Source organism: Benincasa hispida, chromosome 11, assembly GCF_009727055.1.
Source record: "Benincasa hispida cultivar B227 chromosome 11, ASM972705v1, whole genome shotgun sequence".
Lineage (NCBI taxonomy): Eukaryota > Viridiplantae > Streptophyta > Magnoliopsida > Cucurbitales > Cucurbitaceae > Benincasa > Benincasa hispida.
The window spans coordinates 82,022,571-82,042,313 of record NC_052359.1 but is presented as its reverse complement, the minus strand read 5'-3'; the positions used below and the strand labels follow the sequence as shown (position 1 = coordinate 82,042,313).

General features: G+C 31.1%; 1 protein-coding gene across 1 annotated transcript; it reads left to right on the top strand.

Moving 5' to 3' along the window:
* Positions 1 to 13,199: 13,199 nt before the first annotated feature.
* On the top strand, positions 13,200 to 18,883 carry LOC120089699 (uncharacterized protein At3g28850-like). Its single transcript, XM_039047064.1, has 2 exons — positions 13,200 to 15,061; positions 18,479 to 18,883. Exon 1 carries the CDS (start codon positions 13,755 to 13,757, stop codon positions 15,045 to 15,047), a length of 1,293 nt encoding a protein of 430 aa, XP_038902992.1. The 5' UTR covers positions 13,200 to 13,754; the 3' UTR covers positions 15,048 to 15,061; positions 18,479 to 18,883.
* The last annotated feature ends 860 nt before the right edge of the window (positions 18,884 to 19,743 follow it).

Here is a 19,743-nt window from a genome sequence, read left to right as displayed (position 1 = left end):
CTCGCTTGGTTCTATTTCTTGGGTGCTTGATATCTACAAAATAATATCTTTATCACATTAAGTAGCAAAACAATCACAAGAAAAATAACACATTTAAGGTGCTATGAAGAAATTTCTATGGGGTTGGAGTCAGTTGTTCTTGCAATGCCTACTCTTTCTCCGCTTGTATCTCAGTGGATTTCGCCTCTAAGGGATTCGTTGGCATTATTTTGCTATGCGTGCAGCTTGGTCGGAGTAGGCTTATAAAGTGGTCTTGGTTGGTTGGTTCATGATGGTTCTAGACAAACCAAGAATGCATGGTTCTACCTGATGTAAGGGACTCTCTCAGTTCTTCCATTGGAATTATTGGCTATTGTAGAAGAGCTCTGGTTGTTTGGTGTGGACCCTTTACATGCATTGGTGGTAGAGATTGATTTGTTTAGCATTGTCCGTATCTTGAATCATGAAGAAGTTCATCTTACGGAGGTGGTTTCAATCTCTACGGAAGTGCAGAGATTGGTTTCATCTCTATGTCTTATGTCACATTTGTTGAGAGTAGAATACAGTTTCACACTTGAGCATTTAGATAAGATTAATCAACTTGCTTATGAAGTGTTCAAACTTTAAATAGGGAAGTAGTTTTTCTTATGTTATGGTCTTCCATCATTTTCAAATGGCTAGGTCTTTCATATTACTTTCTATCTAGAAAGACCCCATCAATTCCACTAGCCGGCCAATTAGAATAACGGAAGAAAATTATTAATGATATGTGTGAAGTCCTTATAAATTTGCAACGTATTTGACCTACTATAAAATAAAATAAACTATTGCCCCTGGTGTTTATATTTTATTATACCTTCATAATCGGAATGAAAAAATAAAATAAAATAAGGAACAATCTTAATAAGAGGTTTGAACATGAAATGGCTTACAAATAAAGCGTCTATATAATTGGGGTTTTTCTGGATGATTGCGAATGAAAAGAAATGGGAAATATTAATTTATACCTTCCATTTTGAGGGTTGTATCCATTCAAACTCTAAATTAATAATTATATTAATTTAAACCTTGAACTTTCGTAAGTGTGTATCATATCAATTAAAACCTTTTATTACGATTTTTCTTGGATAAACTTCATGTAAAACTTATAATTTTATCAATTAAACTTCTAAACAAGCGAATCAATTTAGACTTTTAATTAAAATTTATTTTAAAATTATCCATTAAAATTATAATCGTCAATTTTGTTAAATCGACATTTATAGAAGTCTATACACACGTATAATAATTTATGCATTCACGACTTTCAAATAGAATCCTAATAAAGGTTATAAATTGATTCACTTACAACAATTTATAAGTTTAATTGAAAAAATTAAGTGTTTTGCATGATATTTTTCAAACTAATTATGGAAGAAAGTGTAAATTTATACAGTTATTCAGGATTTAAATTATATATTTATGAAAGTTAGAGTTTAAATTGATAGAACCACCAAATTTCAATGTTTAAAAATGATATAATTATTAGCTTGAGGTTTAAATTGATATAATTTCCAAAATTTAGAGCTAAAAAAATTATATTCGCCAAAAAAAAAAGTAGTGTTAAAACCAAAAAAAAATTGTGTTTGATAGGTGAAAATGAGAGACATATTAGTTGAATTTATTCTCGAATGAGATGTTTTTAAATTAATAGTAAATAATAAAAAAATTGAGTTGAGATTGTGAAACTAGTTTCATGTAGCTATGCCTCAACCAAATGGGGCTTATTTATTCTTATACTATTGCACAATAATAATAATAATGCAACTATTTTTTTTTAGACAAACATCAATAACAACACTAAGAAAGATCAAAAGAATAAACATCCGCCTTAGAAAACTAATACTAAAAGAACAAATATCCATCTAAAAAAACCGGTGGGTCCAAAGCAAGAAATCTTTCCACCATAATATGAGAACAACATTCACTCAACAACATTCACCATAATAAACCTTTTTTTTTAATGGTTACTAAATTTCAGAGTTTCTCTTTAGTCAATCACAGGAATAATTTTGTCACCTAATTTAGCCGTTGATGTTGCAATTTTCATTTTTGACTCCTTGGCTTGACCACATCCCTCCTTGGGTGCTTTCTCTTCTCCATTCTAATTTATTTTACCTTCAAATTATCTTGTTTTTCTTTTGTTATACTAAAAACATTGAATGAAGTGAATCTTTTTCGAAAGAATTTGTTTTAATGAGCGAAAGGCAACATTTTTTTTTTTCTATCATTAATTCCATTAATACGAGGACTAAAAAGATATTCAAAAAAACCTTTTCTAAAAAATATATATAGATATATATATATATATATCTTAAAATGGCAACACCATTGAGGTCATATTAATAATTTTCTTACATATAGGAGACTGGACCAATTCCTAAGTTTAGTCTCGAAATTAAATTTTTAGGGCCCGTTTGATACCTGTTTTTTATTTATGTTTGTCATTTTTTAAGAAACAAACTTGTTTGATAACTATTTCTGTTTCTTATTCCTAAAATTTGAGGAACGTTCCTAAAAGATGGATAAATTTTGAGAAACTAAGTTTCTCACTATTTTGTTTCTGTGTTATATAAACTGTTTCTTTCCTTTAAAATAATACATCATTGGCTTATTGATAGTTTTGAATATCTACAATTTTGTCTCACCACTTGATTGTGTGTTCAAACCCTAAGAGGCACTTTTATTTTCTTTTATATTTATTTCCATCTTTCTTATTTTATTTTTACAAAAAAAAAAAATCTGCTATATTTATATTTTATTTAAATTTTAAATTTTAAAAATTCTCTAATATTTAGATTTATGTATTATTTTAATTCTCTAATATTTTTATATTTCAAATTTCAACTCTACATTTTTATTTACTCTTTGTTTTTTTTATATTTATTTCCATCTTTTATATTTTATTTATTAATTTTTCTATTTACAAAAATAATGTTGCTATATTTATATTTTATTTTAATTTTGAATTTTAAAATTTTCCTATATTTAGATTTATATATTACTTTAATTTTCAATATGTATACTACTCTTTTTTATATTTCAACTTTTGATTATTAAATTTTGCAATATACATGTTTATATATTATCTTAATTCTAATATTTTAATATAATTGAAATTGAGTAGACTATTACAGTATATATAAATTTTGTCAATTAAGACATTCATTTAACTTAACTTTAATATTTTACAACCACGACATTTGCATAATAATATAATTAAGTTCAATTTGACTTAACATCGTTTAAGAAAAATGACTCGAGCTAGAGAGGACAGTGCAAATCAAATTTAGGCGACATATAAAGAATATGATACAATTTGTTATTATATTTAGTTTTCAATAGGACTTATTTGTATTAGATGACATAAACTTTTGATAATATCTTTTTCGATGTTTAATGTATAATATATCTTCTCTTTTTATATTATATTGTTAAAAAAAAAAAAAAAAAAAAAAACTAAGAAACTAGAAATAAGAAATAATTATCAAACAAATTTCTGTTTCTGTTTTTCTCCTTTAAGAAATAAAAATAGTTAACAAACATATTCATGTTTCTTATTCTAAATAAAGAAATAGGAAATAGGAAATAGGAAATTGGAAACAGGGAATGGAAAACAGGAAATAGGAAACGAAAACGTTATCAAACGGGTTCTTTTAAAGTCGGAATCATCTTTGTAACAACAAAATTTCTAATAGCTATTTATTTCTAAACTTGTAGCTATGTTCATAAAAAAAAGTTCTAATAATGTGTCCTTAAATACTTACTTTTATATGTAAGAAACATGTTTCAGTTCAATTCCATGAAACACGTTTCTTCAAAATTCTCATGTGAACACATACAAAGACAATATTTTTAAAATACTACATACATGATAAACTAATTTCCAACCATTTTAGGCATTTGGCCACAGCAAAAACTAATTGCCTCAAAGTGAAATTTAACCAAAAAAACCATATCAAAATTTTAACTTTTATTCTCTCTCAACCAAGAGAGAGAGAGAGAAAAAAAAAAAAAAGGAAGAAAAATGGTAAACTACAAATTTGAACCCTATATTTTGGAAAAGGTTAATTTAGTCCCCATGATCTTAAAAATTAGAATTTTGTTGTGCAATTTAGGAGCAGAATGGAAAAATGGATATGAAGAAAATATAATAAAATAATAAAATATAAAAACAAATAAAATAAAATAACTAAATAACTAAAATTTGGAATAAATAAATAAAATAAAGAAAATAACCGATTAGCTACAGTTAACACTATTTCAAAATCCTCATTTGCTACAGTATTTATTACTTGTAGTAGTTGTTACTATTTTACCTTCATCATTTTTTATTATTTGTTATAATGTTTACTGTTTCATTTTCAAAATAAAATAGTTTATACCTCAAACACATACTATTATAACCCAAACTTAAATAATCTACACCCGAAACACAAACTATTATAACTCAACAATAATTCCTCCATATATGAACAGATAACCTAACTTTGTGTGGATCAGATAAATATCCAGAATCTGCATAACCAACTAAATCAAAATTTATTTTATTTGAATAAAATAAGCCCATATCAATTGTTCATCGGAGATAACAGAATATATGCTTAATTAGGTTCTAATGTCTTTTTGTTGGAGAAGAATTAAATCTAGCTAAGAAATTTACTGAAAATGCAATCTCTAATCTCGTATTATTAGCAAGATACATAAGTGCACCAATTGTACTAAAATATGGTACTTTAGGACCAAGTAGTTCTTCATTATCATCTCGATGTCGTAATATATCTTTCTTCACATCTAGTAAACAAACTTCTCTTGGAATGTTTAATGGATGTACTTTGTCTATATAAAACCTTTTCAAAATTTTTCCTGTATAAGTTAATTGATGAACAAATATCCCATTTACTAAATGCTCAATTTACAAGCCAAGGACAAATTTTATTTTTCCGAGATTTTTCATCTCAAATTCTTTCTTAAGATATTTTATTATTTTTTAAACCTCTTCGAAAGTTCCAATTATATCTAAGTCATCAATATATATAGTTATAATAGTAAATTCAGACTATGATTTCTTTATAGAAATATACGAACATATTAGATCATTTTGTTATTCTTATTTCAACAAATATAATTCACTCAGGCGATTATACCACGTCCGTCTTGATTGTTTTAATCCATATAGTAATTTCTATAACTTCATTGAATACAGTTTCCGAGAACTTGATTTATATATGTTAGGTATCTTAAATCCTTATGGGATTCTATATAAATGTCATTATCAAGACATCCATATAAATATGTCGTGACAATATCCATGATATGTATGTCCAGACTTTCATACATAGTCAGACCAATTAAAAATCTTAATGTAATTGCATCTACCACTAAAGAGTATGTCATCTCATAATCAATATTAGATCTTTGTGAAAAACCTTGTACAACTAGTCTTGCTTCTCATCTTACAACCTCATTATTTTCATTTCTTTTTCCCACAAATACCCATTTGTATCCCACAGATTTGACATCTTCTGGTGTTTGGATTATTGATTAAAAAAACTGACATTTTGAAAGTGAGTTTTATTTTGCCTCAATTGTTTCGACATTTTTCAACAAGTTTTGGTTCAGGATTCTCATTTTCAGATATAATATCAAGAGCAACATTATACGCAAAAATGTTGTCAATAACTACCTTAGTTCGGTTTCATCTTTTTCTATCATGACATAGTTTATTGAAATCTCATTATTATCTTTAGGTATTTCACCTTATTCACTATTCAGGATTTCCTCATGAGTATTTATATCCTAAACTAAGTCTTTTTTACTATTGACTATTTTTATTTTTCGAAGATTTCATTAGTGACAACTTGCTGTGTTGGGATATAAATTTTTTATGGAACATTTGCAATTGTTACATGTTATTTAGTTACTTTCTTAGCATATATAAATACATTGGTAATTGATTTGCTATATTTTGTAAATGAATTATTTTTCTAAACTTCAAGTTCACATTGATCTGTACGAGGATCTAAATGAGACAATAACGATGTATTCCATGTAATTTATATTTTTTATCTTCTTAATTCCTCTACCTAATGTTGAAAATTTTGTCTCATTAAAATGACAATAAGCAAATTGTGCAGTAAATACATCACCCGTTAGGGGTTTAAGATATTTTATAATTGATGGGGAATCCTATCCAACATATTCCTAACCTCCTTTGAAGACTCATCTTAATACGTTGTGGTGGAGTAATTGGAAAATATATTGCACGTCCAAAAATTCGGAGATGAGAAATATCTGGCTCATGGCCATAAGCTAATTGTAATTATAAGTACTTATGATAAGCTATTGACCTAATACGTATAAGTGATACAACATGCAAAATAGCATGTCCTAGCAAAATAGTATGTCCCCATATAAATGTAGGAAGCTTAGCTTTTCTAAGCAATGGTCTAGCAATTAATTGCAAACGTTTTATAAATGATCTTGTTAAACCATTTTGTGTATGAATATGAGCTACATGATATTCAACACTTATCTTAATTGACATATAATAATTATCAAAAGCTTGGCATGTAAATTCACTAGCATTATCAAGATGAATGGTCTTAATTGTATAATCAGAAATTTGTGCTCTTAACTTAATTATGTAAGCAAGTAATCTTGCAAATGCAAGGTTTCAACTTGATAATAAGCACACAAGTGTCCATCTACTGGATGCGTCTATTAATACTATAAAATATCTAAATGGTCCACTTAGTGGGTTAATAGGTCCACATATATTACCATGAATTTGTTCTAAAAATGCTGGTGATTCAATTCCCACTTTAATTGGTGATGGTTTAATTATTAGTTGACTTTGAGAGCAAGCATCACATGATAATTCATTAATTGAAGAATCTTCTGGCTCTTCAATGGATGTCCACACTACAAGAATTTTGGGCTTTAATGTCGGTTGGAAAAAGTGAAATCGGATGTATAATGTCGGTTTTGTTTTTTTAAAAAAAGTGGATCTTTAATGTCGGTTTTAAACCAACATTGTAGGGGTACCTTTAATGTCGGTTTTAAATCGATATTAAAGACCCGCTTCACTTTTTCCTCTAACTTTCTATTTTTCCACCCATTTTTTTCATTTCCCTATTTCTTTCTCAAGATCTTCTTCCAAGCCCCGTGAAATTTATTTAAGACACTTCCGAAAAACGCTTCCCCTTCCCGGAAAACCCATATTCTTCCAAGCCCTAGCCCATCTTGCCTTCTTATCTCCCTTGGTCTCACTCCCATGTCCCTCCCCGTTCTTGTAAGGCTTATTTCAGCAATGGCTTCACCCATCACTACCAGGACTACCTTATCCTCCGAGATCGCTCCCAGCGATGGCTTCCAATCTGCGACTAGTTTCACCGTTGAAATCAGATGTATAATGGATTTTGAAGGCTTCAGGCACATTCACAGTGAATTCGTTTTGTAGCAAGGGTTGTTTCCTCCTCTTTATGAAAAGATTTGTTCGCTGCCTTGTGGAAATCAAAGTCTAATTCTTTCTTTTCTTTCCATTTCTACAAGTCCCCGTGTTAGGAGTTTGACATGTGTGTTTTTCTGAAATGGTTGTGATCTTTTTGGAATTGGAATCGTTGATCATATAAGAGATACTTCTATACTCGTACATGGAGTCTCATCATAATTCTTTACTAATTTAATGAGTTTCCTTTCTTCATGTTCTTTTTCTTAATTTTTATTTGTTGCTTGTAGGTTCCTTTTGTCAAATTATGTTGTTGTTTTCAGGATATTAGTTCCAAATGAATAGGTGATTACTATTGCTTACCTTAGAAATCTATCTTTTTGCATTTATCTGTGTTTTTTTTGTTTTTTTTTATGTAAGGTTTAAAGCTAAAAGGATTGCTTAAAAATCAAACAGGTTTTGTGCCATCAGATATGTTCCCTTCTCATGATATCACTTCATACAAATGCAGAGGTAATTAATTTGGACAATTTATTTAATAAATCTTTAAATTTGATGGCCATTCTTGTTGAGATCTTGGTAATGATTGGCTTCCTTTTGCCCCATTCCCATGTCATGTTAGCTTGAAGGGGAAGTTGGGGAGCCTTATTTTCGACATCTGGTCTTGCTGTCAGTTGCCCATATAATCAGACTATATAGTACATCCCTCATCACTGAATGTGAGGTATGTTCTATGAGAATAAAATTTTTAATTGTGACATGAAAATTTGGATATGAACTTCATTAATTGTTGTTTTGTTATTGTTTAATATCCTTAACTTTTGGTATACGCATATCCAACCTTAATTAGTTCATAGATTTCAATACCAAGACTTGACTGCTTCATATGTGTCTGACTTTCTGTCAACTGTTTCAGTTCTTATTTATATGTTTTTTTAAACAAGAAATAACTCATTGATATAATGAAAAGAAAAATGTTAAAGGGGTACAAATTACAAAGGGAGTGAGAGAGAATAAAGGAAAAATCATGAACTCAGAGAAAGAAGCAAAATCAAGAACTTTAGAGACAAATCAAGCAAATAGAGGTCAGTTGAGAGAACAATAAATCTGCTAAAGAACAATGGATTTATCAAATAATCCCACCTTCTTTGAACCAAAAATCGTTAGAGCTTGCAAATCAAGGCTGAGGTTAAGATGGAAGACAAGGCGTATTATCGTCGATGGCTTTCACGCTGCACAATCCATTGGTTTGTTGGAGAGGACAAGAGGTCAACGATTACGTGAGTTGCTCAAACAATCTCAATCAATCCCTCTCACAGTACAAGAATAAAAAATGACTATTTATACTGGAGTGAATGGTTATCTTGATTCTCCACTAACCACTCCAAAAGGAGCTGCAACAACCAAAAAGAAACACACGGTGACTGAAACACTACCAAAAAGTAAATTTCAACCAGAGCTTGTGGAAATTCAATGAAAAGTGAACGAAGTTTTTACTTTCATATCCATTTATCTTTTTTATTTTATTTGTTTTTTTTGTGGTACATATATTCTTGTCACTTTTGTTGTAGACAAGCAATACAATATTGAGCTTTTTATGGAAATGCTTTGAACAATGTTATATTGCTTCCTCATTATTCTATATTAAAGCTTAGACTTAAATAGAATCTAAATCTACTGTATAACTATAGTTTTCCCTTTTACCAAATGCAGATTTTCCTCAGTATGCTATTGAAGGTTACTTTTCTTGATCTACCATCTTTTCACGATGGGAGACTCTACTTCCTGACTGATGATGCTTCCTCTAGGAATGATTATAGGTACGCCTTCTATCCACATCTCTGAGCATGTGATGAAAAAGAAGATGGGCCTACAATCATTAATTTACCTTACCTCGTTTCTCATGCAGAAGTATTTGGTGCCCCAAGAATATGTCCAGATAATGAGAGAATATATGTTGAACAAATGTCCAGTATCCCTGTACAATCAAGTATGTGAAGTGTTCAAGAGAGAGCTTGGCATGACACCGGATAAGGTATATTTGCTTGGCTAAACCTGTTTCATATAATCAGATTATGTATTCATTCTGTTGAATGGAGATTACTTTTGCAAACTGACAGAAGCTGGTTATCTTGATTATGTTACTGTTACATATGAGTTGGCACTTCTGTTTTCTGTATCCTGATCACATTATAGCACGTTTCAATGTGCGTGACAAATTGAAGTTTCATTAACATTTGGCGTTTCATATGATTATATAAATGTGATTATGGTTATAATATTAATTTTTCTCCTTGGATCAGAGTCTGCCTGAGGTTCATGCAAATACGGCAGAAACATTATGTGCTATAGCTCGTAATGCCCCATCTGCTCTTGCTGCCAAACTTTCTACCCCAGGTTGACCAAGAACCGCTTCTTTATTTTTCATTTTTTTATAGTAGTATGTAGATAAGTCATCGTTGTTTTGACTTATCAATCACTTCTTATGCAGTCTTGTTGCAAGGATATTTGATCATGCTTTGGAAGATTCACATTCAAAGTCTGGCCTTGTGCATTCACTTTTTGTATGCATTTCTTTGTTGGATCCAAAGAGATCATCAGCATATTCTCCTTTGTTTCACTCTTTTCGAAATCAACATATGTATGAATGTTTAGTTCTTGTTGATCCAAAGACTGTTGGTGTAATGCTCCCTAAACTTGGTTAGTGTATGATGCTAGTTTCATTTATTGGATGGTGCCTTAGTTCACACTTGTGCTCTCTATATTCTCTAAATCAATGGGCTAGATGTATAAAAGAAACTATAGAAGGTATACAACTATCAATATCAGGTCAATAATCATTAAAGTTTCAGAAAAATATTTAATTGTTATTGATCTGATATTGATAGGTGTGTGCGCTTTGTGGTTTCTCTTATAATCTAGCCCATTGATTTGGCATGCATGTACACAGTAGGAAAACAGCATTGTGAGTAGCACTATGAATACAGCAGCATGGTCTTCATAATTGCAAATATTTGATTTACTTGTGGGAAGTAAAATTCTTCTATTAGTTTCTGATAGCACTTGTCTCACAGGTGATTTGTTAAAACTCTTAAACTTGTCATCTGATGATGAAAGTATTACCCACAACATATGGAGAATTACGGCCTCCTCTTGGAAAACATCGTTTGAAGGTAGGTGCTTAATTTGTGTTGTATAAATTTATATGTTCAAGGTATGGCTCTCTGCTAGAAGTTAGGTTTAAGAGAATTTTGTTTTAGAACTTGATATTGTTCTTGTGTATTGTGATGTGTGTTTTCTTAACTCATATCCTAACTTCAATTTTGCTTCTTTGCAATAAACTTTCAGGAACTATTGACATGGATCTGATTACCACGGGAGTATCAACAAGCAAAAGGATGCGAAGGAAGAGTTTATTATCGACAACTCACAGCATTATTATGGAGAAAATGCAGCTTGGAGGACCCTCAATGCGCCTGGCCGAGGTCTGCTGCTAACTTTTACTATGTGCAGTAACTTTACTTATTAAGTTGAAGTTAAATTCTAAATCTTTCCAATTCTTCTGTAGTTGCTGGATGAGCTGAAGAAGAAGAATCCTGATAATGAAGTCCATCTCAACAACGTATATTACATCTCTTAATCTCTCAAACCTTTCAAATTTGTAGACAAATAAAATTGTGTTGCCCTTACACGGAAGATTCTGTTACCCTTGTAAAATCATGATCTTTGTATTACTTGTAATTTGTGTTTTCAAGGCGTGAATTATTGTACACCTTTTAAATTATAATTCTATAGTAGAATTTACAGATTAAATGTAAGAGATTTACAATCCATACATGAATAATATGTCATAGCCATAGCGTTCGATGATGATGTGTCATGTTATACTTTTTTACCGAAGAAATGGATTTGGCAAGGGAACTTTAAAAAACGGACAATTCGGGCTTCAATGTCGGTTAAGAATAAAAAAAAAGGCTTTAATGTCGGTTGCAACTGGCAGGCTTTAATCACTAAAGACCTTTAATGTCGGTTGCAACCGACATTGAAGGCTATGTTATTGGTGCTATTGAAGCCTTTTAATGTCGGTTTAAAACCGAAATTAATGGGATTTAATAACACTATCTTTAATGTCGGTTGCCAACCGACATTAAAGCCCAAATTTCTTCTAGTGCCATGTGAATTCTTAATAAATTTTCTCATCCTTATAGACCCTAGATGACCCAATCGGTCAGGCCAAATTGTAAATATACCTGATATTTATGAATTTCAGGTTCATTGTTGTATATGTTTCAATTACTCGTATATGAGTATAATATAATTAAGAAGATAAAGCAAACAACTTTTTTAGTATTATGTTTTTCAAGTGAGAAACTAGATATAATATAAAGATATTCTATCTCATTCTTTCTATCAATCTCAATATGATAACCATTGCACCGTTTAGTAGATTTCTTTTTGATTGACTAGAGAACAATGCATTGTCAATTGTAAATTTTGTTCTTATATGCAAAATAATATTTGTTTTTCCAAAACATTCAATCAGGTTTGTAGAACCTAATATTGTATTGACTTTTGCTTTTATCATTGTTAGTTTAGAAAAATATTTTTTACTTATAAGTATTATATGTTAGTTTCATAGTCTGTTAGACATATATCTTCTTTACTCATTTTTCAGTAACTCAACATATGAAAATTGTCCATGCTTCTTCATTAAAAAAAATAATTATAATAAGAGAAACAAAACTTTGAATATTAAAAGTTTAACCTTAGCTAAAATTAATATGAAAGATAGATTCTAAAAAAAAAAACATAAATCCTAGATATTCTCAAAAATAAAAGAAGCACTTGCTATGCCATCAATTGCACTAATTTTCTCTCTAGGAGATTCGAAAAAGTTACCTTTATCATATTGGATAGGTCAACTATCATTATCCTGCTAAACAGATCTTGCTTTTACATTTTTCATATTTCTTGAATTCCTATCCTGTGGAGCTTTTCCTTTATAATCACCATTTCATTTTGTTCTCTTTGAAATTTGGATGATTACCACAAAAAGAATACTTATTTCTTCCTCTACTGCGATCATGACCTTGACCATGAACACGATTATTAAAATTCACAACATTCACTTCAGAGAATGGCGTTGTTCCAGTTGGTCTGAATGGCGTTGTTCCAGTTGGTCGGGGTTCATAATTTTTCATTCACGATTATTAAAGTTGACAACATTTACTTCAGAGAATGCTGTTGCTCAAGTTGGCTAAAATTCATGGTTTTTTTTTTTTATCAGTAATTCATTAATTTGTTCAGCCTCGAGAAGACATGAAATGAGTTCAAAATATTTTTTAAAATATTTCTCTCGATATCGCTACTGCAGGAGCATACCTGAGACAAGAAATATAGAAAATGTCTCTCTGACATAGTGAGATGATGACATTAAGCATTGGACATCTATTTTGTAATATATATAATAAATTTAAATTTGATAATTAGAAAAAAATGTCACAAATAATACCCATGTAGGGACTATCCATGTAAAATTGATGAAATTATAATAAGTAAATTTAAAAGTTAGAGAGATAAAATAAGGAATTTGAGTAAGGTTAAAAAAAGAAAGTTTGTAGTTGAAGTGAGATAAAGTTTAAAAATGGGTTTGGATTATTGTTATTTGTTATGGAAAGTGTATAAACTGTATAAGTAGAACCTCACCATAGAATTTCTGTTCGTAATTCTCCACTTTTAATGCCCAAAAAATAACATCCTCTGCTTCTTCCTTCTTCCTCATTTCTCTCTCTTCAAATCTAGAGAGAGAAACCGCTTACATTTCTCAACACACTACAGACCAAAACCAAAACCAAAACCAAAATCAAAATCCCCCTCTTCCCCTGATTTCCTCACTCCCCTTTTCCCCATTTCTCTCTCCAAATCTTCACTCCCAAATCCCTTTTGGGATTGGGAACAAACAATCCATCATTCCTCCGCCATTGTTCTGATTTTCTATGACAATTTCATTTCTGTAGTTTCTCCATTGATTTTCCCTTCACGATCGGATGAAGAAGAGAAAGGGGGAACATGGGTTCTTGCTAATTCTCTGTAATGTTGTTTTTCATTTGTTTGTATTTTCCTCGAAATTTCGCTTCCATTACATGTGAAATTCCACCTCATTCTTTCATTCAGTTCCTGATCTTCCCCTCCTTTTGATCTGATTTAACCAAAAACCATAAATCGTTTTGAATCATTTGTAATTAATTTATGCAATCATCTCTTTCACCCTTTTGTTAATTCGTCAATGGGATGTGTAAACTCGAAACCAAATCGGTGCCGTCATTGCCGGCGCCCATATTCGCCGATTTCTCGAAGCTACTCTATGCAAGTTCATCATCCACCACAGGCTAAAGGCGATAGTTATCACGTTGTAGCCCTAACCTCCTCCACATTAGGCTCGTTGGAGCTCGGAATCAATGGTCACAGTGGTGGTGGCGGTGGAGGTGGCGATGGTGGTGGTTATTATCGTTGTCAATCGCAGAGAAATGATAATTACAAGAAGATTGACGATTTCAAAACAGGATTGGCCGAAGCGAAGACATGGTCAAACATAATTACAGAGAAAATCCCTAAGACCGCATCGAAAACTCCGATCAGGACGCCGCCGGGGGAGCCAGAGACGATCAACGCATGGGAGCTCATGGAAGGGCTTGAGGATGTTAGCCCTCTCTGGTCCCCGAGCCGATTTCGAAGCCTCTCGTTCGATTTCGGTAGCCGTGCGGTTGTCGATCCCTCTCTAAATCGATCGCCCGAGCCGATTCCGAAAGCAAATGATAACAATTCATCTCAGAAACCTCTCTGGCTTCAATTAAAAGAAGAAGATGCTGAAATTGATGATGAGAATCTAAACTCCGATTCAATGGCTTCCGATTTCGACCCGGAAGTGATTTCTTCGTTTCGAAAATCTCTTCAACAGCTCTCCCCGGACCACCCATTTCATCTCCGCCCGGTGGAAAATCCAAAGCACCAACAGTCACCGTTAGCCACCGTGGATTCAAAGAAATTCTACAGTTGGCCAGGGGAGAAGAAAATGGATAAGGTTATTCTGTACTTTACGAGCTTGAGAGGGATTCGTAAGACATATGAAGACTGTTGCCATGTTAGAGCCATTCTGAGAGCTATCAGGGTTCGTGTAGACGAAAGAGATGTATCAATGCATAGTGGGTTTAAAGAAGAACTCAAGCAGCTTTTAATGGAAGATCAGAACAACAATGGCGGAAGAAACTTACCCAGAGTGTTTATTGGGAGAAAGCAAATCGGTGATGCTGAAGAAATTCGAAGGTTACATGAAGATGGGCAGCTAGAGAAATTGCTTGAATGTTGTGAGAAGATTGAAAATGGCGATGGGGGTGTCTGTGAAGCTTGTGGGGATATTAGATTTGTGCCATGTGAGACATGTGGTGGAAGCTGTAAAGTGTTTTATGAAGAAGAAGATTATGATGAAGAAGAAGAAGAAGAAGAAGATGGATATGGCTTCCAAAGGTGTGTTGATTGCAATGAAAATGGGCTTGTGAGATGCCCAATTTGCTGCCATTAATGCCAAATTACAAGGTATAAATCTGAAAATTCTTTTGCCTTTTTTTCCTTTTTCTGGGTTTTGCCCTGTTCTTTCTTTTTGTTTGTACAGTTGAAGAAAGAGTTTTTGATCTGTTTTTTGGAGGAGAATAGAGAAACATAATCTAACAAGGGAAAAATACTGAACAATAATGATAATAATGTTATGTGTGAAGGGTTTCCTCCTCCTCTTTGTGTGTTAAGAAAAAAAAAAAATTGTATACTTACTGAAATTTTTGTATTCAGATTACCAAATACAGAGTGTTTATACCTTTTTTTCCCTATGGAGCATTGTGAGAACCTCATTATTTCTACTCTGTCTTCTTGCCTTCTTAAGCTTGGAATCTTAGGCATAAAAATGTGAATTTGTTTATTTTTTTGGTTGGTTTTGAATCCAAGGTTTGAAATGAATAAAAACCCATTTCATTTTGGCATCAAGAATGTAATTAAAAGTGAGTTTGATTGCCATTCTCTTTCTTCTTGAAGAAGTAATGAACTTGTATTGGGAAAACAATGTCATAACCATAATCAAAAGTGAGTTTTTAATTTTATTGAAGTTAGATGAACATTAATTAAAGCATCTGAATCAATTGAGATCCACTATTGGTCAAAAATGAAGCATTAGAACATAAATGCCATTGAATATACATCTAACATAACAACTCTAATTAACATAGAGACTTTTTGAGAATAAAGTTTTTTCTTTTTGAAACAATAGACATAATGATAACATGCAGTGTATATATATAAAGAAAATTCACTTTAGGAAAAGGCAAAACTCTGTCTTGTAATATGCAAATCTCTTGATAATTAAGTATAGAGATCTAATTCAACAAAATTTCAACAAAAATAAGATCAAAGAGGAGAGTAAACTTGTAGATCCCCTAAAACTCAGCATTGTTCATCAATTCATCAAAAAAGGGGAAGAAATAGAGAAATTTGATTGAGAGAGAGAATTTGTGAATTGTTGGGTTTTTTTCCCTTATAGAAAAAAAGTGAAATTAGATCCTTTTTAAATACTATTGATGAAAAGTTTGATAAACCCATTTGATCTCTTGGGATGAAATTCCAATATAGCTTTGGTTGGCCACAACTCACAAGGACTGGACAATAATTCATCCAGAGAGAGGGGGGTGGAAAGTCATTTGATAATTGCTTCTTGTCAAAAGCATGGGCCATAAATTCTTTTACCAAACAATGCAATTTATTTCTCTTCAAGCCATCACTACAAATGGATCATCATGTGGTGTATATTTTTCAAAGAGTTATCTCAGCACCCAAAAAAAAAAAAGAAAAAAAAAACTATAAATGTGAATAAATTTTTTAGGTTTGTTTATTCACTTTGGTTCATGAATTTTTTAAATATCTATTTTGTCTTATAAGTAAAAAAAAATCATTTTATTCTAAATGTTTAATTTTCTTTTAACAAAGAAATAATGTGACTTTGAGGATGCATGTAGCTAAACTGATTTGTTTAAGAATCAAGAATCAAAGTGTATTGAATTAAATTTTTTAAACAATAGCTAAGGATGCTAATACTACCATTCGGATAAAAAACTTTAATGCTAGTACTCTCGATTCTAACAACCATATCCCGAATAATTTTGGGGTAAACACTTTAGTAAAGAAAAAAAAAAATTATGAATGTAAAATAATAAAAATGGTAGGAAGTAGTAAATACTATAACAAATAGAGATTTTGAAATAGTATTGATTATGGCTAATTGAGATACTCTTTGCCCCAAATGCGTCATTAGCTTTTATTTTGATTAACTTTTTATTATCTTCTTTTAGCTGGGTGAGATATATTTCCATGTTCGTTTTTCCGATTATGAAACATGGTTAGTCATGGTTAGACAATCTAGTGAAATATATTTCATCTTGAAATAAATTATTTCTTACTCTGAACAGTATTTTCTTCTTAATTTGGAGTAGGTTTATTAATTTGAGGACTTTCAAGTAGGCTAAAGTTTTTGTTTTAGGTTTAAAAATCCCATTTTGATCGTTATATTTCATAAATTTTCAATTGTATAATCTTTTAAGTTGGTAATGTTAAAATCGATTCAAGGTATGTTTACATATGATATTTAATAACTTGGCAGAACTTTAGAGGAATAATTAGATTATTTAAGAGAGACATTGAAATTTCTATCAACTGTTTAGAAAGGAAAATACTTGGGTGCACTTGTTGCACCCAATTAAAAACCGACACCTGTCAATTCTTTTAAAAAAAATGATTAAAAGATATATATATATATATATATATATATTGTAGGTATAGAAAAAGAGAGTATAAAACTTAGGTGCAGTCCCCTTATTTAGAAATCTAGAGGAGAAATTAGAAGCTTTTAGGGGGATTTTTATATATAGAAAAGTGGGGAAAAATATTTACAATTTATAGCCTAAAAGATTAAGAAATGGTTGTAACCCAAATCAAACCCAAAAATGATGTAAAATACCGAAAAAACCTAGTCCAAACGCAAAAAAAAAAAAAAAAAAGGGAGAAAAAACGGCGATCCGAACTGGAACCTGACCCAACCACGATTAATTGACGCGATTTTCTTCGAGGATTTTTTTCCTCCAACGAATGACGCTTCATCTCCTCTAATCCTCTCCATTTCATCATATACCGAAAAAGCCTAGCCCAAATGCAAAAAAAAAAAAAAAAAAAAGAGGGAGAAAAAACGGTGATCCGAACTGGAACCTGCCCCCACCTCCCCCCTCCTCCTCCTCAAAATAGATACTAATAGACTACTTTCAGTTTCTATATGTGAGATTAAGTGTTTTCTGTTGTCTATCATTTATACCGCTACCAATGTATACACATGTTTTCTTAGATATGTTTAGTTGGGGGCTACTTACAGTTGGTATTTTTATCATTCATAGACTACTTACACTTGATGTGATACTTTAGTATATAAAGAAGTACTTGATAAACAGTGATAGACATTATCACTATCTATCACATTTCATGGTTTGCAATAGACAGTGTATATCGCTGATAGACAGTGATAGAAGTCTACTAATGTTCATTGAATGATAACAGTGATAGTTAATGGTAGAATATAACTTATAGTTGTATGTTTAAATAGGTGGAACATGAACATGAACATCAAACAATAATGCAAGACTAGAACAAGCATTTGAGGATAACATATGCATCTCATTAGATGTAATACAAAAAAAAAAAAAAAAAAAAGAAGCAATTAGATGCATCTCATTAATTAACTTCACGTCATTTTTGTCTTTTGCCTCGTAAAGTTCGTCTTATGAAGACAAACTTCACGAGAAATGAACTCAATGAACTCAATTTCACATCATTTATGTCTTTTGTCTCGTGAAGTTACTTGAACTTCATGAGAAATGAACTTAACAAACTGAACTTCACGTCATTTCTGTCTTTTTTCTCGTGAAGTTATAACGTGGTCGAGGAACCATGATGCCATGGACGAGGAAGAAAACATAGATGAACACGTGCAGAAAATCAAAGAAGAGAATTGAGGAAGAACCGTAGACGTACACGTGCAAAAAATCGAAGAAAAATATCAAGAAAAAAGTCATACCGTGGTCGAGGAAAAACGTCTTCAATGGAGAAGAATGCTGAGGAAAAAGATGTCGTCAATGAGGAAGAAGACGTCGAGGAAAAAGCTGAAGAACGACGAGGAAGAAGCCGTAGGTGAGGACGCACGGATTTCAAATCGCAAGAATATTTTAAGAATTTTGTAAATGAAAACTTCGCTTCTTTTGAAATTTTTTTTGCTATAGATTATAAATACATTTTTTTTTTTCTATTTATAAGAACTACTCAAGCTTTTATCTATTACGTGGTTTTTTCCCCTCCAAAATACTACCAACTTGCTATTCAATTATGTCATATAAATTTATCAAACAACCAATTTTAACTTAATCATAGAGTACAATTTGAAACATGCAAAAATGCTCTATAGACTAAATAAAAAACTTCTAAATATAGGTGTCTAAATTGAAATACACTGTCAATTGAGCTACACTCATATTGACATAGTGTTCGTACTATCGATCTTGAGGACAAAAGTTCGATTCCTTTACCCCATACTTTAATTATAATACATTTGTCAGAGAAAAAAAAAAAAAAAAAACCAAAATGTAGAGTACATCTTTGTGCATCACAAATATAGGCATTTTGGGTATGATTTAAACCTCTTTAATTTTAGAAAGGAAAATATTTAGTACATCTCGATAAAACTATCTTTGTGCATCACACTAAATTATTCAATTATAATTTGTCACGTAACGTATTCTTCTTACTTTTTTAAGATTTTTTTTTGATAAAAATAAGATGCATAAAGATGGATGTATCTTGTATTATTTTTTTAGAAATGTTAGCCTGAATGATTTAAGAGAGAGTCGGGAGACAAGAAGAATAAAAATGGATTTTTTAAAAAAAAAAAAAAAAAAAAAACTACTATTTCATTATAACATGTAGGATGAAATTTATTATAACATGTAGGGTGAAGATTTATGAATCTCATCTTTTGACTGAGGGTACATTCATTAACTAGTTGACCTTTGTACATGCAACAAAATTATGAGCTTTTAAGAGTGGTTGTTACCTTCCTATATTCTAAAATAGAAAGTGGAATGAGTTAACATTGTTTGGAGCAACCTCTCAAAATAAGACAAGTGAATGAATGGGATGAC

Coding starts and splice junctions, on each gene's coding strand:
- LOC120089699 (XM_039047064.1), top strand. CDS start 13,755: ATGGGATGTGTAAACTCGAAACCAAATCGGTGCCGTCATTGCCGGCGC.